This window comes from Protomyctophum parallelum, assembly GCF_964188405.1.
Source record: "Protomyctophum parallelum genome assembly, chromosome: 18".
Lineage (NCBI taxonomy): Eukaryota > Metazoa > Chordata > Actinopteri > Myctophiformes > Myctophidae > Protomyctophum > Protomyctophum parallelum.
The window spans coordinates 31,062,841-31,089,712 of NC_139716.1; the positions used below are offsets into that span (position 1 = coordinate 31,062,841).

At 42.4% G+C, this 26,872-nt stretch overlaps 2 protein-coding genes across 3 annotated transcripts in view; one reads left to right on the forward strand and one right to left on the reverse strand.

Annotated features, from left to right (window-relative positions):
* Window positions 1-3,371: 3,371 nt before the first annotated feature.
* Window positions 3,372-18,593, reverse strand: rce1a (Ras converting CAAX endopeptidase 1a). Of its 2 annotated transcripts, none has more exons than XM_083788704.1 (8): window positions 18,218-18,593; window positions 17,182-17,284; window positions 13,606-13,689; window positions 12,033-12,111; window positions 10,198-10,365; window positions 9,071-9,142; window positions 7,467-7,529; window positions 3,372-5,651 (listed from the first exon to the last, which is right to left on the reverse strand). In XM_083788704.1, the coding sequence occupies exons 1-8, from the start codon at window positions 18,391-18,393 to the stop codon at window positions 5,422-5,424; spliced, it is 975 nt and encodes a 324-aa protein (XP_083644830.1). In that variant the 5' UTR covers window positions 18,394-18,593; the 3' UTR covers window positions 3,372-5,421. The 2 variants fall into 2 exon arrangements, with proteins under 2 accessions (XP_083644830.1, XP_083644831.1); XM_083788705.1 differs by having other exon boundaries at window positions 17,182-17,270; window positions 18,218-18,308.
* A 670-nt stretch (window positions 18,594-19,263) lies between these two features.
* The window catches only part of peli3 (pellino E3 ubiquitin protein ligase family member 3), a 39,155-nt gene continuing 31,546 nt past the window's right edge, over window positions 19,264-26,872 (forward strand). The window contains exon 1 of the mRNA XM_083789336.1: window positions 19,264-19,521. The gene's annotated coding sequence lies outside the window, so the exon portion shown is untranslated. The remainder of the gene's footprint in view (window positions 19,522-26,872) is intronic.

The window sequence follows — 26,872 nt, forward strand, 5'->3', positions numbered from 1 at the left end:
ACAATATTTGTCTCGGAGATGTAGTTTATTTGTAGTAGTATTGAACATTTGAAAAACTTCCAAATGTACTTAGTTGGAAAAATGTTAAGCCCTGCAGCTCTGGTCCATAGCTTTAGCAAAATCATTATTAGTATTTCTGCAGAAGTCGAGAGGCTGAGCTGCATGTCATGACTCATGCGAGGGAATTGAATTGAGAGTCCCATAGTCTTAAGGCTATGGACCAGAGCTAGTTAAGCCCTATATATAAGCCGCCAATGAATATTAGCGATAAGCAATCTACAAGCTCACAACGGGTCACGATGCGACACGTCGTAATCTTGTAGTTTTGCTATTTTTGGTTGCAGTTTTATTTGGAAACACTTTTGTCTACAATGGCATGCCCAAATAGGGATGCCAGGTTGAACATTTTAATACATGACTGTTGACATTAATGCTAGTGTTTGGGTCATTATATAGACAGCACAAAGAACACAAGGCAGGCAGAGTGCTTGAGTTCACAGGGTAACGATTCCAATCATAGATGAAGGGCAGTCACATCAAATGGGTAAACTCCAAGCGCACTCAAGCAAAGGACTTAGTTAAAAAGCCTTTATTTTTGACGACAATGGTTACTACATATTAAAAAACTATAAAATGCCACATTGCCACTAGATGCTGACGCGTTTGAAACAAAACCCTCAGGGCGCGCGACCAAATAGTTGCACAACTGCTTCTCGGCTCCGCTAACAATGGGAGAGAATTATTGTCCAGAGACGTGATCTCTGAGTGAAGCCACAGACACATTCCACACATGCAGGCAATAACTCCACAGCCAGCAGCCAATGTATAAAAGTATAGCTCATTTATTTACAAACGGGTAATATTCAGCAGAATATTCAACAGGTTCTGCAAAAGATTGTCATATTAAAACATGGTGTGTCATTCAATCTGTAGAGTATTCAACTAATTGCATTGTAACAACTGTGAGGTGAATGCTATAATCATAGGTAAATGATCATCAATAATCATAGGTAAATGGTCGTACATGTGTACATTCAATTCATGTCACCAAAATAGATCTGCTTACAAAATATAGTCCTCAATATAAACATCTATATAGTTTTAAGAGCTGTCCTACTTTACAATTTTCTCTAGACTCGAAAATGAAAAACAAAATGTCCATATATTATATTATCCTTCCTCTGGTTGTATATTAAAATAGCAGAGATGCTAACTGTGCGCAACACTTAGCAAAAATAGATTTGCGCGTCTCTCGGCCCGAGGGTGCATTATCGCACATTATGGATTATGCGCCTACTCAAGAGCAAACATAGATGTGTTATTCTTGGATTTTAAAAAAAGAATACATTTCTGGAGGAAGAACAGTGCACTGTGTTTCTTTCTCTTCAGCGGGGGTTGGGCTCTGGCGGCTGGTGCTGAAGCTTAAAACTTCATGGTGTCACAGCAAGCGACACCGCCGTATGGCGAAGTATAAATTACACTTAAGAGGCTGGCAATAGATGCAGGCCCACTGCAATGATAATGGGATGAGTCAGCGACAGTCTGCGTGCACGAAATAAGATGCGTGTGGATAATTTGGGCGGGCTGATCAGAGGATGCGAGCATTTTTCATTAAAGAAAACAACATTTCTGTACTTCCTCTCGGCAACCGTATCCAACATTTCTAGTAGGTACTACTAAAGAAAGGGTGGATATTACCCCACATTTAAATGGCCTTTCAATCAGGCCTTGATGATGGGCCAAAGCCTCGAGTCTACAAAGCATTCCTCTATGCACATTTGGCTCATTTAGATGCATGAAAACGCCTTGGAGTTCAATCCATATTTTTGAGTGGTGCAACCATAGGGTGGAGCCACTCCAAAGCCCAGCTTTGTCCGTCCCCGTGTCCCTTACTCCCTGTATCCCATGTATATGTACGTTTAGGGTACCAAGTGGGGGCACTGTTGCACGACTCACTTCAGACAGGTCTGATTTTCTACTTTACGTGCATTTCTCTCCGACACATACGACCCTGATCTGAAATTGCATTTGATTGGTCCTGGGACCTTGCTTGCCTTTTTTAAGATGCAGTTGTCGCAACAGAATAAATCCATGCAGATTGGGGAGGGTGTGGGATGCTATGTGGGATGCATGACTAAATATTAATTCCTGACTGAGCCAATGTGATAAGAAAGAATACCGAGTAGCTGATGATGACTCAAGGTGTCACACACACACACACACACACACACACACACACACACACACACACACACACACGTATGTATGTACTCAAGTACTGTGCATCAATCTCTCCCATTAGGACAGGGCATAATCTGGTATAAACTAAAGGGAAAATACATCAGAGTGACAGATGACATTTGCCAGAGAAGCCATTAAACTGAGAGTGCAGACTAGAGAGAGAAGTCAACAGTGGTAATTCTGTCTAAGCACTCTGGCACCCTCTGGTGGAAACTTTAGACAGGTACAACCAACAAAACTCACACTGACTGGCCCACTATTTTACTTATGGGGCCACGGTGGACATGTCTTAAAAATTATCCAAAAATAAATACACACGATAGCACACGTTTCAGGTTCCTCATTTCAGTAATTATGTCCTGATTTGGTCCATTTAACCCATCTCTCTCCCCCATATAAGTTATTGCTCAAGATCCAAGTGACTCGTTCTTCACAGTACGCTTGTAGCTTATTCAGCAGAGTTCTGTCTCAACAGGCGTGGTGGGCTATGGCCATATGAAGAGAGCAGCTAACCAGATGGCTCTACGATTGCACCCCGTTCGGATACATTCAATGCAACCCATTTAGGCCAGACGTCAAAAAAAGTCTGAAAGAATATATATTCAAGGATTTGCCGCATTTTCACGATTTTTCAAAAATAGCAGACCTACAAGCTCGTAGGGCGCCACTCGGTGGCGCGCTATGAGCTTGTAGATCTGCTATTTTTCAATGGGGTTCCCGTTCAGAATGGGATAATCACCGATGGATGGTCTCACTACTATGAGCTCTGTAGGTCAAAGTGAAGAATTTAAACTCTACAAAGAGAAAAATAAAATAAAAAATCACTCTCGCATGAAGTGAGGGGCGTCTGGTAATGTTTGTTTAAAGTGCTCTAAACAAACGAATAAAGAAATCCATAGACTTGGCTACCACATGACGTCTCCTTTAGTGCCCTAAACAAACATTACAAGTCCATAGACTTGACTGCCACATTAACCCATTCTGACCGGGCACCCATTTTTGTGTTAGCATCATGTTATGCTTTAGCTATTTAAAAATAGCAGATCTACAAGCTCATATCGCGCCACCGAGTGGCGCGATACGAGCTTGTAGGTCTGCTATTTTTGAAAAATCGAAGAGCGACTGACAGAAACATAGCTTTATCAGAAAACTGTCAGGATGTAGAAGACGTTTATAGAATCTGATCTCAGGTCAGAATGGGTTAAGTAATTCCGAAAGCCAGACAGACCATTTCGACTTGAAATCAACACAAACTCCTCTTGTACAAGATGTTGCAATAACCTTAAAGCACTGACACACCTGACCTCTAGTGTCCAGAAGATGAACGCGTCAGTGCTTTAGCAAAAGATCTGGTATGAAGGTATGCATACATAGTGCAATGCGGGTGAAGTAGGTATCCAATGTGAAATAGATTTACAAATCCTGTTTTTAAGTAGAACTGGATTTTGAGAGTGAATGCGTGTGGTGGTATTAGGATTAAAAGTGGCATGGCTTGTCCAGACTACGTGGACTTTCTTGTCTTGCAAGCACATACAGTATGTAGCAGCATGCAAAGTAGTGGTTCAAAATGTCACAGCCTCCATGAATGACACCTGAGTGTTAAAGAAGTTTCCCGTACCATTTTAAAAGGAACGGTACAGTCGTGAAACCTTGTTTCAAAAAGGTTCTTTCCCCCAATAAACATATTTAAAAAGGAAAAACTAGGGCTGTACAATTCAGCGCAAAAGTACCGAAAAACAAATTACAATATGAACTGGTGCAAATCTTTCAAGAGGGTGCGACAACGCACAGACAGTTCTGGTGGTATGCGATTTCTCGGGCGTCGAGATTAAGTTACGTTATGGGAACAAAACGTTTTATTTGATGTCCCCACCTCCACACCAAGCTGTTTTGCTGAGCACTGAGAATGAAATGGTGTGGCAGAAACAGCTTGAAGCAGTTTATATCGCAAAGCAAACATTTGGCAAAAATATCGCAGAAGGATGTTTTATCAATATTGTGCAGCCCCAGCAAAAATAATAATAATAATACATAGAATGGAGCACCATAGGCATTTCGCTGCTGTCGAGCAACAAAGAAACCTCTCATGTCCATATTTTAACTTTTTGTTTTTCTTCGCATAAATTAACACCGTACTTTATCATACAACAGCGTCACACAAAAAGCATCAAAAGTAGCAGATCTGCAAGCTTGAAATGTGGTGTGAAGTGATGTGCTTTGAGATTGCAGACCTGCTATTTCTGAATCGAAAAGTAACAGTTGTGGACATATGAGGGTTCCACCCGACAGAGAGACGATTTGAAGTAATGCCTTTTTTTGCCCCCAGAATGGGTACAGTAAAGCCCAAGAGCCACTGCAGGGTGCTGTTGGTTTAGACATTTACAAGCTCCTACAGGCAGGATGTCTGGAATGGAGAGACCGAAGTAGAACACAGAGGATTGAACTCATAATACGAGTTTGGTACCTGTGCCAATGGTGCAGCATCACGGTTGTTATAATGAGGCGGTGGGGCCTCAGATTAGATTTCTTTCTTTTTTTTTTTGAGAGAGAGAGAGAGAGAGAGAGAGAGAGAGAGAGAGATCTCGAAAACATAACAAAACAGTAAATATAGACTCCCGCAAAAAGAGAAATGACCCTCCCTCGTCCACTCCCAACACCAAAAAAGAACCCACAAAAAAAAAACACAAACACCACCAGCACTGAAACATGCAGATAGATAACCTTAAATCACAGTCTAAATAAATCAACATCTATATGCCTTTCTATATATATATATAAAAACTCTTGACTTGAATCAGCAAAGCCATTCTATTCTCCGCAACCGCAAAGGATGCACCAGGGACCCGGGTAACGTTACCTCTCGGTCAAGTCTACGCTAAGACGGCATATTGACGTACCGAGGGTCACCCTGGCTGCGAGGGATATCAGATCCACTCCCACTCCCGAGACAAACACCACACCAAGGGTGTCAGTTCACATCCTGAAGCGACCTGACCTAACCCCTGCACGCGCCCCGAACTCCCACTTAACGTGCCTCCTCCCCGTTCACCTCGAACCCATCCGGTTCCAAACCCTCCTCGTTTGTCAAGACGGGTGTCGGCGGGTGGACGTGAGATCGTCGGCTGTGTCCCCGACGGACGGGGGTGGCGCGTCGCTGTTGGGAGGTGTCCCGAGGAGTCTTCAGGAGACGCAGAGGGACGAGTGGGAGGACGACAGGGTGCAGACGGGGGTGGGCAGGCCGTAGTATGTGGGGTCAGTGAGCGGGAAGAGGAAGAGGAAGAAGAGGAGGACGCCCAGCAGGTAGCAGGAGAGGACGGTAAAGCGGTGCTGGTGCTCCATGGCCGTGCTGACGGCGGGGAAACCCATGTAGTTGCAGAACGAGTGACACAGCACAGGGCCCACCAGGTGACCTGAGATATATACACACACACATCGTCTTGTTTGTGTTCTATAGCGGCGTCTTTTTTTTGCCGTTTTAAATGCATGCTCTACGAATAAAAAGTTTGATTCGAAGTAACAGGGAGAAGTTACCTACATTTTACATGCACACACTATACAGAATATACAAATTCACTCATTGATCATATTCACACGGTGGCCCATGCTCTCGGATACAAGGCACTCGGGTGGTCTGGTCCTTACGCCATTACTGTATTATTATTTATTACGGAATACCAGATCGTTCTGAATATATTTGTTCTTTGATTCTCAGACTACAGTACACACACACACACACACACACACGCGAATCCCAGAATAAGACCTTAGTTTTAGACTGTCAAGTTCTGTGACTTTCTTAAAGAAGTCAATTACTATACTGTTAACTTCTTACTCTTATCTGAATTTCCAGGGGAGCCAGAGCTCCAGTTCAGTGGTGCTCAACCTTATCAGGCAATCAGGATTGTGTCTACTGTACATTAGTAGCTAAATTAGAACTGTCACAGTTCAACACATAATACGGTATACGTCCGTTTGCACTACATCGCCTGTTCACCAAGTCGCCACGGCGAGAATTGTTCATCAATGTCTTCTTTGTTATGCTAACATGCTGTCTTCATCAGTGTAGTGTGTCAAACTCACAGATGTTATAGTTCATTTACAAAGTGATCACATTATTTTGTGCAATAAAAATGGTCAGCTAGATGATGATAAAAAGGTGAGTATGTGAATACCAATGATAAGTAGGCCCTACCAATTAAATAGTTTACTAATGAATTACATACGTTTAAACTTTTAGCTTTCTCTAGTGTTAACTCTAAACAACTATCCTCTCTCTCTCTCAATTCAATGCAATTTAAATGAAGGTGAAGTCAAACTAAAATGCACTAAATTGCGGCGAGTTGATAAACGAATATGCGAATATGCATACCTAATAGTCTATGGTCAATCACTACAGTGACTACACCAATGTCTGTGTATATCATTTATGCCATTTTATTTTGCTCATTAGGATTACTTAAATGATCTACACTTTGATCACTTATTACTAATACCTTGTTTTATGTTGTATTATTATCATCACAGTTTGCTGCTATACACCAACATTTCACTACACATACACGTACGATGATTATGTGACAAACAACACCTCTGAATCTATTATATATAGATATATATATATAGGGGATATTAATAATATGCACCTGTAACCTGCCTCGCGAAAGAAAATTGCAACTGCAGAGCTCATCAATAATTCCAAAGAGCGGGGCTATGGACGTTTTTACACTCTTTCTGAGATTACTCTGGCGGCAAATAATGAATTATTGGTCTTGAGCCACTGCAAAACCAGCTAAACTATTTTATAACCACAATCTGTCATCTATTAGTAGATTTATTGTAATGCAGAGAGATGAATCAGTGAAAACTTCCTCCTGAGTGTAGTTTTGGAGAAAAACTAATTGTGAACTATAAAAAAATAAAAACACACTTCTCTCAACCAGTCTGAGTCTTAGTATAGGTTAAAAATAACCTAAAAAACAGCCTACTACTCAGATCTGTGCAAAGGTTGGTTAATACAATGTTATTCATGCCTTTAAGAACCCAAAGCTTGCGTGCATTAAACAACTTTAGCGGAAATCTCAGTGTGCGTACGGCGTATGCTCTTATGTCTTAAAAATAAAAAGGTTAAAAGCCTCCCTTGAGCCGTCAGAGCTTAGAGAAAAGTCTACGCTCTCTCTAATAAGAGACACTTTCAAAAGATTCCAAAAGCCGTGCAAAGCCCTCACCTGTTCTGATGAAGATGAAGGCCGTATAGGCTCCGAAGACTGCCGTGTAGGAGAACTGGAACACTGTGGCACACCAAGAAATATATGTTAACGGTTAACCCATTTAGGTCTGACGTCGAAATTAAAAAAATGTCTAAAATGTATTTTTTCCTGAAAAACCTCATGTTTCTATATCAGTGGTTCTCAATATTTCAAAATATGTTGTTCCAGGGACACCCCAGAAGCAAAGATTTGAGTTAAAAACTGAAACTCTGAAAGAATATATATTCAAAGATTTCAGGCACATTTTCACGATTTTTTAAAAATAGCAGACCTACAACTTCATAGCGCGGCACTCGGTGCCACGCTATTGTAGATCTGCTATTTTTCAATAGCTAAATTCCCTGATAACTTCATTCCCTGAAGAAGACCTCCTAGGTCGAAATGTTGGATAATAATAAATATACAGCATCATGGCTACGAGTGTGCGGCCTTTTTCTAATTTTTACTTATTTACTGCCTTAGGTCAGCACCTCACCAACACTGGTGTGCGCCCTTTCCTGTTTTGTCTAATAGCTAAAGCATAACATCAGTTAAAACACCAAAAGGGGTTCCCGCCCAAAATGGGTTAATAAACTCCTTTCTACCATTTGGTGGGGGAAATAATTAAGAATTATAATAATCTGTTTGCCATTGGTTAGATGCAGTGACGTTTCCAGGAATTACATTTTGGGCAGGCAAGATGTGTTAATTGTCGTCGTCCCCGCGCACAATCAGTAGCACTAAAGGTTTTCAAAGAGATATACCTGCCAGACAGTATAGGATACAAAGAGATATACCTGCCAGACAGTAGGATACAAAGAGATATACCTGCCAGACAGTAGGATACAAAGGCTGAAAGGCATGCATTTGCATTCCAATGGGTGATTGAGGGTCGTGCTCTACCGCAACGGCCAGTCCGCTGTCCACTAATAGTTCTCGGGTCTTGTTTTTGTCCTCAGTGTATGGATTTTGGCCAGGCAGAAAATGGATTTGCCTTATTGTAGATACGCCACCGGTTAGTGAGTGTTAAGGAACAAATTTCTAAAATCTTTCTATTTGTGGTCAGAAAGGGCAGCCTCAAATAAAACCTAATGCATGATGTGTTCTATTAAAATACTAAACCAGCAATTTCAGGAATGATATTTCAAAGCCAGTGAGACTTGATCTGAATAATGCTTCATTGGATGCAAGGGTGGTGTGTTGCTAATAGTGTTTCAAATTGTGCCTGGACGCTGACATTCAAATACATTATTATATTTTGCTCAGCTGCTGATTAGACTGCTATTCAACTAAACCCACCACCACCGTTATGTGTCATATTTTTCTTTGCAGTCGCTACTGTGCATGTGCAACTATCAGCAGATTGTAAGGGAAGAGAGATGGCTCAATCCTTTAGTTTAGTTACATTTAACACTGGAAAAACCATGGTTAAGTGGGAAAACACCCACAATGAATTCCAAAAACTCCAGCAATTAGTTGCCGATTCGATTACTGAATTAGCTGGCAACTGATTGAATAATCGATTCAATTAAGATTCATCGTTGCAGCCTTAATTGGATAACACATAATGTAGAAACTCTTACCAGCCGAAAGAAAGATTCCCGACACGCTCCCCTGTCTGAAGCGCAGGAGCTCGATGACATGGTGGAAATGAGCTGCAAATACATCATCGTTATCAGAACGTCATCAGCACCAAAGTCCATTTATTGAACAGCAAAACTGGATACATAGTTACACAGGAACGTGTTCGATACATACACAATGAACGTGTGTTCATTGAACTCACACAATTAGTAGTATCCCAGTATATAATGCGTACACAGTATAGACTAATAATAAGCACTGTCCTATTGTAAATGTGGGATTTGAACCTATGACTTAAACTAAAGAGGGGGTCACAGAGTTGTAAGTGATATAATAATCATAGTAGTCTTAGCAATCATTGTTATAGAGTGTTTGTTCAGTCTCCCTGTCTCTCCAGCTCATTAGTAAACAAATACATTTTCAGGACGGGACACCAATTTGATCTAATCAGGAGAGAGAACTTGAGGAAGAAATTATATGGTTGCTTATATCCAACCTTTATATTTCGCCATCACTTATGATACATTTGATGTTTGGTATCTGTAAGGGCCTAGCCTAGTTGTCTCCACTTAGCCTAATAGTTTATTTTACAGCCTATCTTGTTATGGTTCCACTTGTCCTTGAGGCAGCTATAGAGTATAACTATGATTTCTGCCCTTGTGCTCTTGGCACGATTTATGTACATGATATCATGTACATAAAGCATAACCATCACCACCTGAGAATATTGTCTTGACTCCTATATTGCCTGATCCAGAATTCCACAACGAACTTCCAATTTATGCTGGGGTCTGCTGGATTACACTGGCTTGCCTTTAACTCAATGAACCATAGCATTCCTGGGCACGTCATAATACGCAAACATTCCGCAAAAACAGCAGGTCTACAAGGTCACAATGCATTGCGACATTGCGACGAGTTGCAAGCTTGTAGTATTGCCATCTTCAGCAAAAGGTTTTGCCTCAGAGGCAATGAGTCATACAACGGGGCGGGGGGAGGGGGTCCTCAGTCGACATAGTTAATGCACGATAATGATAAATAAACTATGACAACAGATTATTTCATTAGTAACGTTACATTCCTTTAGAAAACAACATGTTTCGTAGCTGCGGGGACATGCACTCACCCACTCCGAAGAAGAGCGGGCAGGTGAATATGGCGGTGGAGGGGCTGGTACAAGGCACGAGCATGGGCAGCATGCACGCCCTGAACACCAGCTCTTCCGTCAGCGGAGCCACCACCTGGTTCCGGAGCCAGCGCATGTCACTGAAACACAGCATCCAGAACCACGGGTCTGCAAGACAACATACGGGGACATTGGGACAAGATGGCTCGTTTGGGGAAACACCAGCTGAAGTGAAATTATTTATTTTCCACGCGTATTATTTGCCAACATTAGGCTGTGAAAAAGAGGGAGGTTTTCAGAGGTATTGCTAAATGTCCCCCCCTCCCTCATATCTACTACTAACAATAGGGAGGGGCGGCGGTGGCTCAGGGGTCGAGTAGCCAGATGGGAACCACAAGGTTCCCAGTTCGAACCCGGACTCCCCCAGATTTTTGGTGTCCTTGAGCAAGACCCCCTAATTCCCCCCAACCCCAAAATTGCTCCCCATGAGCAGGTTGGTGCCTTGCATGGTTTCCTCTGGTGTGAATGTGTGTGAATGGGTGAATGTATTGCACAATCTCTGTAAAGCACCTTGGCTAAAGGCTCTATAAATGCACCATTTACAGATTACGCTAATATAACGTTTCTTTTTTTTGGTCTTAAATTCATAGCTCACAAAGAAAATATAATGTACAAATAGGTGATCAAAACTTTTGATCACCTCTTTGTACATTTTGTGTTGTGTCAAAAAAAATTCTTCAAAAGTCAACATATATAACAATGTAAACATTGTGTGTGTGTGTGTGCGTTGTTTGTGCGCGAGTCTTGCGCAGATACTAACATTAAGAACATGAATTAAGGGAAGGTATTCCATTTCTTGGGAACAGTTTAATCCATTTCCACTTGCCAAGCGGCACGGTGACGAGAGCCGCGTTCCAGGCTAGGATTGTCCTCGCATGGCATTGCACATAAAAGCGGGAGATTAACGGGAGAAATCACTCAATCGGGATTCGGGAGCACAGCGTGAGAAAGAACGAGGTAAAAATAGGGAGACTCCCACGGAAATCAGGAGTTGTGGGAAGGTGTGCAAAGTGGGAGATTTGCTCTCACTGGCGTGACATTAGAAACCACTGTGTTGTTCACGCCACTCCTCTCAGGGTGTTAAGAGAGGACAAGGCCAGCCACCTGTACAGGATTTACTTGTGGTGCGGATGCTTCATTACAGTGTGATACGATATGCCCAGATTTGCAGTGGCATCCATATTAATACACTAAAGCGCTATTTTAGGCTACCTCTGACAGCACTCAGCAAATTGTTCCGGGACATCGTGTTATCGTGTAGCACAGATAATAACTCGCAGGCTCTGCTCAGCACTATTAAACCAATGTTGAACTTTAGTACATTTGCAAAATGCAACATTTTCTTCATTACAGAGTCTGTTAAACGTCTCAGCAATTCCTGACATAGTCTACTGGACTGGATTTTACTTGAAATTCATTGGGTAATATAACGTGAATAGTTGACTTTCGTAAGTAACTCCCCTCTCATTGAGCAACAAAGAGGCAGCGGTGGCCGAACGGTTTGCGGAGTGGTCTTGATATCGGAAGGTCGCTAGTTCGTATCCCCGGACCGGCACGTTAAAATTACCACCGCTGAAGTGCCCTTGGACAAGGCATTGAACCTCTACCATGAAATGTTCTGTGAGCAGGGCCTGGCTGTAAACAAGTTCTTGAGCTTAGTCCAGTTACCCTGGGTAAACATAGTACCTTTCCTTTCCTTAACTGATAAAGATGACTGAGAATTTGGACTTGTAATGGCTAAGAAAGAATGGGATCAGACATGTTGTCTGCCTTACCGAAGGCCACGCGTATGCCATCCATGAAACTCCAGGGACAGTCCATGGCCAGCTGGATGACAGGGCCCAGAAACAGCACCTGGAGCACCGCAAAAGGAGAAACCAGTTACCATCCTGTTCAATGAGAGAGACAGTTAAGCAGTTCAGAACCTGAACTCTGCTGCGATATAATCGTAATGTAGCAACATTATAGTTGTCCCAACTGTACTTTTCATATTTTTTAACGAGTGGTGACAAAGAACGCCAAATGATAGACGGGTAACTCCTTATCTGCATGATGTACTGATGGTACATGGTTAATTGTGTTCAAAAACATAAATACTTATGATTTTGAAATAGACTGATAAATAATATAAATTGCTGTTTTAGCATCTTTTACACACTCACTGTTTTTAAAAGTCAGCATTTCTCATACTGGATTTAAACACATGAACAACAGTAGTTCTCGGTTCTCCAACTGTGGGTCGGATACTTCTCTTTATTCCACAGTGAGGTGCCAATATGTGCCACCAGTAAAGGCGGTTGAACCAAAGTACTTGCAATATTAAAGTTAAATTGATCCTGTTGGATTTATGCAACATATCCAATGTTACTGGCTGCCACAAAATATATGAATATTAAATTCAAAATATGCTAAGGTGGCTATGTAGTCTACACATAACCCCCTGTTAAAGTTTCAGTTTCATTTTGAATGGCTTGGCTTTTAAACAAAACTAAGTCTTTTCTCCTAAACTGTAGCTGGCAAAGCTGATAAAGACACAACCAGGAAACCACGAGGCAGTGGAAATGATTCCCAGAAAGAAAGATTACTTTTAATAATTTGATCTGGACGATGTTGGCCTTATAGGTTCCGTCTGGAATACTTATGTCAGCACTAGTACATGATATAATCGCTGTGTCCAAGGTTTGTTTGTGCACTGGCTCTGCAGGGTGCATGTGTATAAAATAATATGATGATGTCATGTTACAGTTAACCATGTTACTGTATGTATATGTCTAATGGATATGTTGTCTATACGTTTAAATATATTTTGTATGCACAAAACTATTCAGGAGCAAAGCATGTGTGTTACAAGGATACAATGAAATTATTACATAGTCACAAGCTTTTAATTGATTAAAACAATTAATTGATTCACACCCATGTGAACTGAGTGGTGCAACTGGTGCAACTCCCCTCCCCTCCTCTCTCTCTCTCTCCTTAGCAGGGAACAAACAGTACAGCACTATCTCTCTCTCTGTTTCTGACAACAGCGCCCCTACTGGTACTAATGGTCATACTCGTGCTCATTAACAACACATAGGTGAACGACACGGACATTGCTGTACCTTGGAGTGGTTGCACCACTCAAAAACCCACAGACAGTCAGACATAACCACTTTCAACCCAGTAGTCAATATTTGGGGCATGCCATTATGTGAAAGATTTCTGAACATTTCTAAATTTGTGAAAGGTTTTCAAACACAGGAAAAAAAAAAAAAAAAAGTAAAGCCCAAAACACCCATCCCTAGTGCAGCCACTATCACATGTCATGTTCACTAATAATGATGCTGGTGTTGATGTGTGCGTTACCATGGTGAGCAGCAGGGGAAGCACGATGGCAGGGATGAGGCCTTCGAAACGGATCCCCATCAGGGCCCATAACGAGGGGCTGGCCTAAATGTAGAGGACACACACATTTATAATGTAACTAGGGTTGGGAACCGGAACAATTGGAGGAACCGGACAACAACATTGAGGAACGGGAATCCATCACATTTTGTATTATCACACTGTGAGAGCTGTTATGTGGATTTCACATCTGCTAATGCTATACAATTACAACTTACAACACTGGTGGTTCGCAAACTTGTTTTTATTTCAAGGACCACCATAACAGCGGTGAAAATCATCGGGACATCACTGCCTTCCATCAAGGACACTTGCGCACAACTGCTGTCTGTCTAGGGCCAACAACATCAGGAATGACCCCACCCACCCACACCAGGGACAGTTCACTCTGTGTTGCCTTCTGGCAGAAGGTATCGAAGCATTGGAAGTAAAACAGCAAGACATTAGACTTTTGAACAAGTGCAATATCCCCTAACCTTTTCCCCCTATATGCTGCTATAAGGACTCCTGTTGTGCAATATCTGTCTCTCAATGAACTAATGGTGCTTTTTAATTTATTTGTTTTTAAACGTGGATTTTAGATTTTAATAGTATTTTAGCTCTCTTTTAACTAGCATACTAAAAGCCAGTGAAACGACAATTCGTTCTCTTATGCAATTTATGTATCTGCTGAATGACAATAAAGCCATCTATCTAACTGTAAAAATGGAAATCTTTCGACCTCTGGTTGGAGGCCCTCAGTAAGTAGACAGTTGGATATAGAGGAATTTACTATCTAAACTGAAAGATGGATACAATGTATGTAACCTAGATACCATACCCTGATGGAAAATGCTGTTTATTTTATTTTATTATTATTTATTTTTCTTCTTACTATGTTCATTAGTACTTTCAAAACTAGTTTACTAATTACTTTTACTGTCTTGTACTGTCTGTCTTTGTTTTATTAGTGTGGTTGCCCAAAGGGCAACCAGACTCTAGTAATTGTAACACTTTATTATTCATGCGTATTATTATTCCACAGTAGTCTTTTTTTTGTCGCTTTATACCTCCCACACTGTACGCTGTACGCACTTGAGCCATATGTCAAATTGACCGGAAAAATCGGGAATCGTGTGCTTGTATTTTGTTAAGAGAAATGTTGTATAGTTTAATTGATATGAATTTATTAGTGAATTAAATTTCCCCATTGACATGAATGGGAAAAGGCAAAAAATCACATTCAAGTATTTTTTCCTCGGAGACTGTAATCACTATAGTTACAAAACTTTTAGGGATATTTCTTAATTATCACTAAAATTAATTAAAATTATAATTTTATAGGTCGGCCTCATGGTGGCGCTATAACAGCCCACTTTACCTTTTGGCTTATAACTCTTGAACCGTAGGTCGTAAAATCAAAATTATTTTTTCCCTGGATTCCTTGGGTCATGACGCATCTCCCCATATAGGACACGCCCATTTCCGCCATGATGGATTTTCCGCCATTTTGACTTTTTGCTTTTCCTCCTACATATTTTGTCCAAATCTCACAGAAATCGGCACACATGATCTCTGGACATATCCGATTAAAACGCCAAATGCAGAATTTTGGTAGTCCGTATCTTTCGGCCGTAATCGTCTTCCGAAGTTAGTAGGAGGGGCCTATATCACAAAAATGCCATAAATCACGAACGGAATGTCCAATCCATCCCAAATTTGAATCACATGTCCGGGGTGGTTCAATCAACCAAGTTCTAAAAGCAATTCCATTTTCATCCATAGGGGGCGCCGCAAATGCGAGAAATGTAACAGTTTGTCGCAAAAACATGAATTTCGGGGGTTAAATCCCCTCCGAATTACTTACGCATGATCTAAGGCGTGACTTGAAATTGTAATTGGCTGGCAATATTAGTGGGAGGGGCATATGTAAGCCACTGCGGCAACCACACTCTGCAATTTTTTTAAATTGCGAATTTTCTAGTTTGTCTTGTTCTGACCTTGATTGGGGGGGAGGGGGGGATATTTACATGTCGGATACAACAAAATGTACACATATGTTTTTTCATTTATTCATCAATAAAAATCAAAATAAAGTGTTAAAAAAAAAAAAAGGAAATCTTTAAAGGGAACTGTTAAGGAATCGGACCGTTAAGAGGGAGTCGCTAAGGAACGGGAATGTGTAAAATGCACATCACGTGTACAGCATGAGCATGTGTGTTCCAACAGCACATGAAGAAACAGATCAGCAGATAAATCCTCATGTGATGGAGCACTGGTTCATAAAGGATTACTTCACCTTGAAAAATGACCTTTTTACTATCGTTCATATTCACGCCGTGGTGGCTTGAATGCAAGGAGAATTTTTATTTGTATAACATGACGCACCTGATAGGCCTGTCACTGACAGGTGGTGATTATTGCACGTTACATAACTGAGATCCCATTGAAGCCCAGACGTGTTCTTTTCTAGGGCACGTCAGTTTGAATCAGAAGTAGTTTGAAACGGACTTTAGCAATATGTCTGGGAGTGTCAACATGCAAGTCAATACAAGACATTTGGGATTACACTGAGCATCGTTATGGCGTTTATAAATGGATTTGCATTTTTAATATATTCTTGCTGTTGTTAATCTTGGACTTTACTTCAATTCATCAAGTAATTTCTTTCATTCTTCAGGCGTAAAGGAATGTTATAACGAAGACTCTCCTGGACTTGTATAAAGTGAGGTTCGGGAACCCCGGGCCCTAGCCTATAGGGACCTTCTGGAGTTCCAGGATCTCCCCAGCAAAAAGAAGAATAGTTTAAACAATTGTGTCCAAATGTATTGTTTGCACATTCAAAAATCTACAAGCCATGTTCGCTTATAGGGGTCCCTGCCTCAAAATCTTTTCAAATGGTGGTCGGCAGCTAAATACATTTTGGGGACATTGACATGAAACCCACAGTGATAGCGTCTCCTGTCCTGGCTGCAGAGCAAGGAGAGCAGAACACAACTTGAGCACCATTTGAGGCTCATACTTAGTCTGGATATTCGGTGGTTAGGTGACCAACGAACTACAACATGACGTCACGAGCCGCGGTGAAGAGCAAACCACCGCCAGCGTTCCAGCCCTTCTCTCTGTTTTTACTCACCACCGCTCAACGTTATTTCCGGTGGTCACCTCACCACCGAAAATCCAGACTATGAATAGGCCTTTACTCTCTGTTTTACAAATAACTCATCAAGAACTCAACATAGACCATCGGCCCAGTGTTCTTTGAATAATTGTTGGAACACACCATGCTATTTTCCATTTACTGTACTTTATTTCCTGGACAGTGCACTTTATTTCCTGGACAGTGCACATTAATGATGATTAATGAGCCAATGAGCCAATTTCTATCCGTACTGTAGTCCCGTATACACAGCAACATGACAAAAACAGAGAGAACAAACTGCATATTAACTAATTTTAAGAATAGTCTACCTATTTTATATGCAATTAAAACCCACATACTGTGCCTGTTTGTGTGGGCAGAAGATCTACTGTACTGTGATGTAACTAGAGACTCACCCGCACACCAGTGACTTCTCTCCATGTCCAAACGAAGATGGGTGACAGGGCCGATACAATCAGGACACTTGTGAAGCGCCTCTTTATTACTGTTGGGTGATCCCTTGTGAAAGAGATAAACAGGGGGAAAGTCAGAGAGAGCTAATTATAGTGTTTGTGATAAATGAGGGCTATAATAATTATAGAGGCAGCGGCAGCCGGGGAACAATTCTACCTGCCACAAGCAGCTACGCTAAGCTGAAAGAACTGAACAAAGTACTTGACTTGAATCAAAAGATCAATTAAGCTGACCCAGCAACTAGCAAGCCAGAGTTAAGTCCAGAACATGAAGGGCTGGTTGAAATCATTGCAAGATATTAACAAATGTTTTCAGGTGCAACATTTTGCCAGGCATGTATGTATCTAAGGGACGTTTACTAGCGTCAGAATCGAAAAAAAACCCTCTACGAGAATCTAAATGTTTGGGCTAGACGTTTACTATGAAACCATAGACTCTGGATTCTCTATGGCATAAATAATGCAATGACAATTCTATATTGTTTGTTCAAGAATCAGAATCAACATTATTTTTAACAGGTGTAAAGAAATGGGTGAAATTCGACCGTGTGCACCATGTTATCATAACATAAACTGTATTATTTACATTTTTTATATTTAGCAGACGCACATCCAGAGCGTTTACAAAGTGCAAGGTGAGAGTAAATAGATGGCCTGATGAATAAACGCTAGTCCATAAACGACTGTCTGTGTGTCTAGTCTACTGATTGAAAATGTTATTAACACAACACATAATGGGTATGAAAGTACAGGTCGATACAAAAACTGCTAAGAGGATAAAACGAGAAAAGGCAGTGAAGCACTATTAAGACTGGTTCACAGTCCTCAAGGACTGTCAAACGTAGCACCTGTCTAAAAAAAACAATCTAAATAACATTCTCCATATCGTTTTTTGACCGTTTGGAACCTCACTCGCACAATACGCATACTATTAACATAAACAATAACGTGTATAATTGTAACATTCTGCGAGACGCACCTCGGCAGGTCACTCTTCCACACGTACAGGCTCCCCACGTAAGAGCAGGCGAGCAGCAGGCAGGACACCACCGAGATCCAGCACAAGCCGTCCGGGGGCACCGCCAGCTCGCCGCGGCCGATGGTCTCCTCCTGATCCGCCAGGAGGAGGTTTACATCATCACCGTCCTCCACCATGGCGAGGACGAGACGCGATCAGCAGCGCAGACCAGGCGAACGAATGTCTGGAGTACACCAGGAGGACAGCCCCTCCTTCAACCATTTAACAGAGCACGCACAGTAAGACTGTGAGAGAGACAGAAACCGATTCTCCTTGTTTTCATGAAGCTTAGCTGGATGTAGCTTAGCTTAGCGTGCTGTTAGCTAAGCTAGCTCTTCCGGCGCTGTTCTCTGACGTCGTCACGTGCTGCCTGGCAAGTTTATAACGCGTAATAACTATTGTAGTTCTTTTTAAGAACGACTGGGATCAATTCGTCTTTTAGTTTGCGGCGCGCATCCGTCTATTGCAAATGCTTCCATCATCATTCAATATAGCATTCGGAGATGGAGCGTGGAGCACTCTGACAGTAAACATAAAGAAAAATATAGGTTTTTGGTCAGTCATACACAAATTACACATCATCAGGTATTTCTGTGTTGAGCTGCTGCAATATGATTCTCACATAAAACATGGCTAGTTATTTATAACGTTCTACACAAATCACCACACTTCTCTAGGCTAGCATGTATAGTATCAGTCCTGCTGCCTTTCTTATACACACTGACTGAGACATAGCCCAAAATGTTGAACTCTCGTAGATGTATTTATCGATTCTGACATTTTCAATCTATAAATACATCTACGAGAGTTCAATTTCTGGGCTATCTGAGACAATGAAGAAGCACTGCCCATAATATACTACTCCCTACTGTACAGCATCGTTAGCGCAGGCGGGGCCCAGGCACGTGGGCGGAGTCAGCAGCAGCACGGTAACTGAAGACCCACGGGGAGGGGGGGGAGAGAGAGCTAGAGAGAAAGAGAGAGAGAGAGAGCTAGAGAGAGAGAAAGAGAGAGAGAGAGAGAGATGGGCGTGACGACGGGGGTATCTGTTGGACCACGACTACAGTTTCTTGCAGAAGAGCGAGCAATCTCTCCCATCTCCTCCAGTCTGTGTGATGTTATGGCAACGGAGCGGCGATGACCATGGCGCTACCAACGGTGTGTGTGTTCGTGTGCGAGGCCGTACGGTGACTGACTGACAACCCCAGAGGAATTTAAACCATCCGCCGGACCTCCCTCCCTCCCCCCTCGGCAAACATCAGCGGGTATTTATTTATTTTATGTCACCGATATAAGATTATCATCCGCAATGGACGTTTCAGCTGCTGCTGATGATACGGCGGAGGAGCGCGGTCCGCGCTTTGTCCGTGTTTTATTGCAGTTATATTACAATCTTGTCAGAATGGCAGCGCGTGCGCGCTCGTGTGCGTGCGTGATGATGATGATGTCCTTCAATGTGATTATTTATTGTCTGTGAGGTGGAATCCCCTTGTGCAGTCCCCTGCCTGCCTATAATTGGCAGAGTCGTGCTGATACAGACTAATACACAGACGCAGGAAAAACATCCTGGATTTGTTTGGTCCATGATCATGATGGGATAAACACCTATAAGAGCAAAAGCAGATGTCATGCGGAATAATCCGTGTTGTGTACCACCCCCCCAACCCCCCAAGGGCTCAGTCACCCCGAAGCGTGTTATGTTTGTTGTCGTAGTAGGCATATAGATAATGCGTTATTATAATAAGGCCACATGTTTACTGCGTCTCTTGGAAAGAAAGCGACCATAATAACAGTGAGACACAGGAGAACGTAGAGGCTAATCAGCTTCATGCAGCAGGGGCCATGGCTCAGTCACGACAATAACAATGATGCACTTCACTGAGCCCGTATACTGGTCATATTTAACCATATTAATACTAGTTTATTTTCATTTAGTCCACCTTATAGTGGAGCTTCCGTGCCATTTTTAGCATATTTTGGCACATTTCCCTCTTCTAGAATAGATGGTTCCAGAATATTTATAGGGACGAAATCGAAGGAATGGGGGGGATTCATGTGTGTATGTCTATATATGGTTATAGGCCTATCAAGAAAATAGGAATGGCTCAATGGCAGCACACTCTTGCGTGTGTGGTGTGTGTGTGTGTGTGTGTGTGTGTGTGTGTGTGTGTGTGTGTGTGTGTGTGTGTGTGTGTGTGTGTGTCACAGAGAGCGAGAGAGATAGGAAGCATTTCAAGGGTGTAAGAATGTAATCCTTGCATCAAAAAATGCAGCTGAGTCAAATAAATCATCACCTCAAGTACCCTGTGTTTGTCAGCAGGCCTCTATGGTTAGCCTTAGAGCGTGCTGCTATGTGTCCTTCTTTGTTTATCTCCCCTTAATATGCCATATAGTATTTAATACACCTGCAAAGATGTTTCCAATGTTTCCAGGCTACAGTGAACCCTGCAGCACCTGCTGCATTCTGGGGAAACTTGCAGACAATTTCAGATCTGCAAGCTAAGATATATTAGGTATAGTGAAAACAGAAAATACACTATAGTTTAGAGCCCTGAGAGACTCCGGTCAAACAAGTGAAGGATTAAAGTGGTTAAGAGAAGCTGACCAGATATGTAGCCTATATGGCCATATGACTTAATAGCAACATTATTTCAAACCTTGCCTCGATTACAATTAATTAACAATTATTATTTTGTAAATAGTGAAATTACAAACTCACACAATGCATTGTGATGCAACATGTCGTGAGCTTATAGGGTGGCTATATTTCCGCACTCACTTTTGTTTTTATTGAATAGTTTATTGACAATTTTGTTTAACACTACAGGTAGTACATTCAAAGGTTATTCTAAAAGGATAACACAAGACAATTGTACTCAATTCATCAGTAATATACACCTCAGTAAAAAACTCAAAGGGTATATTTACAGAGAAAGGAGGGGTGAGGCCGGGAACAGAGGATGCTATTACTACCAAGATGTTCAAAGGTGTGATGTATAGAGGGTATGCGCGTGACATCATCATCAAACCAGGAAGTTATGCAGGAACGCCTACTGAGTGGCAAAAAACTACTTTCTGGCCTCGACAGCCCATACATCCAAACAGAAAAGTCTGATTGCATTAAACAACGTTAAACAATGTTAAACTCACTTTGCATGTTGCTTTGCCACTCGATGTGCCATTCACTTTAAGCATGCGCATAGCCGCATACCCTCTATAGTTGGTATATATGGTGTTACAACCACAATGAGAAAGAGAGAAACGGAGAAGGACAGAGAGAAACGGAGAAGGACAGAGAGAGAGAGAGAGAAAGAGAGTGCGTTATGGGAATCAGTGAGGTCGGGAGGATTGAACAGTGTCTGCTCAGACAGATCAATCCTGCATGACTGCTGCTTACTCATAATAGGCCTCCAGCGACTTGTGGGCTTACAGTGAGGGAAGGGGAGAGAGCAAGGGGAAGAGGTAGAGATGGCTGGATTGATGTCCCCAGGACATCTTTGTTTCATCCATTCCTTTTAGCTTTAATGTCTTACTGTACCATGTGCTGTTTACATTTCTGACTAATAAAGTATTCAATCAATCAATCAATGAGCCTGACCAAGAAAAAAACTATTCATAGCTAATCAAACCAATAAATACAAATAAACACAAAATAACCACTAGCCGTATTCCACAATTTCAAAAATAGCCGTGAAATGTGAGCAAAAAATAGCTCGCAGCTTGTGAGCTTGTAGATCTGCTCTAGAAAGGATATATATATGGTTAAAAGGATAGAAGGACGCATGGAGAGAAAGAGGAGAGGAGGATATAGGAAAGGGCATGGCGGAGGTCGGGAGCGGACGAGAGCCGCCGGGATGAGAGTCAGAGGAAGAGAGAACAATCTCTCCAACAATCTTTCCATCTAGATCGAAAGAGAAAGTGGGATGAGTCAATACTGTGTGTGTGTATATATGTGTGTGTGTGTGTGTGTGTGTGTGTGTGTGTGTGTGTGTGTGTGTGTGTGTGTGTGTGTGTGTGTGTGTGTGTGTGTGTGTGCGCGCGTGTGCGTGTGCGTGCGTGCGTGCGTGCGTCTGTGTGTGTGTGTGTGTGTGTGTGTGTGTGTGAGAGCTAACAGCTCGGTGGAGAGGTCAAGAGGAAAGGCATGAGGGCAAGACACGGTGGCCCGGAGACCCCCAGGGGTCCTTGAGTACAGCTAAAGAACACACAACAGTACAACTGGAGAACATTATACAACTAGAAAAAGTGCCCTTCTGGGCACAGGTCTCCACCAGGATAGAAATGTAGGACATTGCAGCTTGCCTTCATCTGGTGGTTGGATAAAAGGGCAACAAAAGTAAATAATATAACATCTAACAGTATATTAATAATGCTTAGTAATGTTATAAAGATTAATGGCATGCATTATACAAATGGCATGTTATGGCCTCTAGGGAGTTGGCATACAAAGTTATCCACAGATCCGTGCAGTTAGAGGTAAAAACACTTTTCGGCCAGTTATAGCGCCACCTTGAGGCTGAGTTGAAATTGTTCATGTGGCATTTCTTCCTCGGCCTAGTGGGAATGTGCGTGCACAATTTCACGGAAATCACGCGATGTGTTCATGATTTGCAGCATTTTGTTTGAAACTGAGCACTGCTGTGAACTTTGGAAGCCAATCTTAACCAATCAGGATGGAGTCTGAGAAATCTGAAAGACCCGTTTTGTTGAATGGCTCTAGAGAGACTGTGTACCAATTTGCGCGATGTTTGGACAAAATCTGTAGGTGTACTGTGCAAAAACTTGTTTTGCACAAAGCGGCCTCCTGGTGGCGCTATAACAGGCCGTTCTGGAAATTTTGGGGCAGAGGTTCATCGTTGGCATCCAGGGAGTGTGTGTGCAAAATTTGGCATCGACCGGGTTAACGGTGCCAAAGCGGCCTCCTGGTGGCGCTATAACAGGCCGTTCTGGAAATTTTGGGGCAGAGGTTCATCGTTGGCATCCAGGGAGTGTGTGTGCAAAATTTGGCATCGACCGGGTTAACGGTGCCGGAGATTAGCTGCTCACGGACACACACACGGACGGACGGACGGAGTGCAAAACATACTCTCCCCCCATGCCTTCGGCCTGGTGGAGACAATAATAACTATTTTGATCAGAAGTGTCTGTTATCTTCATACCTGCAGTACATCAAGTGACATACCATATTTGGCAACAATAACGTTTTATTAGACTGGGTTCCCAGATATCAAAATCTTTTACATTTGGGGAGAATCGCTGTCTCATCAATATATACAGTACATGAAGCAGCCAACTGTTTTCTATAGGGATGGGCAGATGGTTACTGAAATTTCCTTTTGAGAATAATGCGCTTTGGCATGGGGGGTCAGATCAACATATGGAATGGATTCTGTACTGGCCATATATGGAGCGTGTCTTGGAGTGTACAGTGTTTGATGAGGTCAGATCAACATATGGAATGTCAGAACAGGAAGATGGGGTGTGGAAGAACCAACATAATATGAAATGTCAGAACAGGTCAGCTCCATATATGGAGATCTAAGGGTTTGAGGTTTGAGGTCAGATGTAGAGTTTCTGGCCGGCTCCATATATGCAGATATGGAGATCTAAGGGTCTCCATGATGTCACGAGATATCACGAGGCATCACCATATATGGATGGCGTGATGTCACGTGGTGTGACCATATATGGAGGCGTGGGTGAAATGTTTGTGTAGGACAAAAATAGACACTTATGCCTATTTGCTCAGACACTATTACGTAAAATTCTCCATTCATTGTCAATGGCATTCAATGTTTGTGTTTGCACAAACCCTCAAAGCTGGACATATAGGAGGGGCCTGGCTATCGCCAGCGCACCTCGATAATCTGGTCCACGGTCCTTTGTGGTATTTGCCACAATGCCACTGTATGTTGTGCATATATATATACACACCGTGAAATGTGGTATCTGCATTTAACCCATCCTAAGTATCAGGAGCAGCTGTGGCCGCTACGGGGGCAGCACCTCGGGGAGCAGTTATAGGGGTTAAGCTGCAGGGACACTTCGACCACATAGGCCGGGGCCAGGACGCAAACATGCAAGCTTCTGTTTCCCATGCAGGCAGCCTCTCTCTACCTACTCAAAACATTGTTTCCTTATGAAACTGGCGTTAAATAAATAATTGTAGATAGGAACTACTTCCCACTCCACCCTCTCCCTCCATTCCATATTATACACTACAGACACAGGTACGCCAAATACCTCAGTATAGGATGTACCACAGAACAGTCGGGCTAATAGAGACGATTCCTGAAGGTATTAGCAAACCTGAGATAATTGTTTACCTCCAAGGTGGAGCTGCAGGTATACGGCAGAGAGAAAGCCAAGCGTGGTTTGGAATTATTTCACTCCAATAAGCAAAAATGAGGATGTGGTGTATGTTTAGATCAGACGTGTTGCAATACCCCAAACCTGATGAACCACATGACAATCAGCCACGTAAAAGAGCACGATGAGTTAAAATTACAACATGAAAATCCAGTCGCATGAAATAGCATGAGATGAGTTAGACTTAGGACAAGAAAATCAGCCCATAAAAGAGTGTAAGGAGTATTAGTTGCATGATGAGTTAAAGTTAGAACATGAAAACCAGCCATATAAAAGAATATGAGCGCGAAAACCTCACCAATTGGGTCGTCATGCAATGCGAGGAGTTGCATGACAAGCCATTGGTGTAGAGTTCTCTGATGGAAACCTTTCAGGGATTTATATAATAGCCTACAGAGTGAAAATGTTAAATACTTTGAACAGAGAGTATTTAAATTTTCTGGATCTCCAACACCTTTCACCATGTTTTCTTTTTAGTTTAGTTTTTCAAATGTGCCGATTCACAGAGATTGTTAGTGCTCCTGTTGGGTTTAAAAATATAAACAGCTTGTCATGCAAAATGGAAGAATGAAACTTTTTGACAGATGGGTAACCGGCAGCAGCTGAAGGTAATAATATCATTACCAAGTCGTTAAATTAATGCACAAACACCAAAAATGTCCTGAATGAAACTTAGATGGATTAAACGGATTAAACACATTATGTTAATACCTACAGCTGCCATTGAACCATCTGTGAATAATATGCATGATCAGCTTTGTCTCGTTTGTGTCAATCTCAAGACAAAAAGTTTGCAATGCAGTTCAACAGCCTTGATTGGCCTCCCATTTGCATAATTTTGAGAGGATCTTTACATTTTGACACACCTGCTCTGCTCCACCCCCGTCAATCTCATGATTCAATCCAACTACAAATGATTGGGAAGCGGAAACATTAATGCCTTGCTCTAAGGCTAAAGCTCTAAACTAGGAATCACATTTTTTGGTATAGTCAGTAGTACTGTCGCCTCACAGCTAGAAGGTCCCGGGTTCGATTCTCACCGGGGACGCTGTGGGCGCTGGGGGGCATGTTCTCTCCTCTGCACCATAAAGTGCCCATACCCTAGGTGGGGTTGGTGAAAGGGCCTTTCTGTGTGGAGTTTGCATGTTCTAACCGTGTCCCCTAGGGTAGGTTGGTAGGTACCCTCACAAAAAACATGCAGTAATCCTGGTCTCTATACTGCCCCCCTCTGGTGAGGACAGGTGAAGGAAGGACTGGTTGGAATAACGTGTTCCCTCCACACGCTACGTTCAACCGGGGAAACTCCCCTGTCAGGCCTGCTCACTCCTCATGCATTGAAGGAAGCATGAGCTCAGTTCGGGGCTCTCCCCAGGTTGGCAGAGGGAGAGTAGCGCCCAGGATTATAGCTTAGGAAATTGGCACGGGTTAAAAATGGGTTACAAAACCGTGGGATAAAAATTTATATACCGTATAAAAAAAAGGAATAGCTTTTTTGTGGGGGGAACAATCATTCAGAAGTGTTTATTCAAGATTATACAGTGTAGGTGATTTTGTCATTAATGTGGTTGACCCATCCGTTGTTGCACAAGTTTATCTAACCGAGGACTGTAGAATGAATGTAGAAGGTAATTTGTTCATCATGGACTGTACCATAGCCACATTGATTCACATAGAGAAACATTTTCCCCCGCAAATGCAATCGTATAGTGATAGTCCCGCCAGGTATTTTCCAACAGTCTTGGGGCCGATTCATACTCCTATTTTACCGCTGTTTCGGCGCTGTAGTGCCGAAATGATTTCAGCTCGTCAGAAACTTTCAGTAGCACCAAAGAGCCGACTTTAGGACGGTCCCCCCCCCCCCCCCCCCCGAACCTCAAATGACGTCAAATTGTAGGCTCTACAGCGCCAAACCGACTTTTATTCAGCTCTAAAATAGGAGTATGAATCGGCCCTTAGGCTTCACTCACACATTCGCATCTAGCATACAACATTGATGCATGCTAGAAAGGGTTACAAAGGGTTCGTTTACATCTTGCCCCAATGCATTTCCAATGGGAGTCACATGGTTTGACACAACATTTGTGTTGTATGAGGGGGTGGGGGGGCAGTCGAAACACAGCCCGAAAGCCGTACAACAGAAATGTTGTGTCAAACCATGAGACTTCCATTGGAAATGCATTGGGAGCTTGCATCAGTAAACAAGTCTCATACATCTAGCATATGCATCAATGTTGTAGGCCTTGGGGAGAT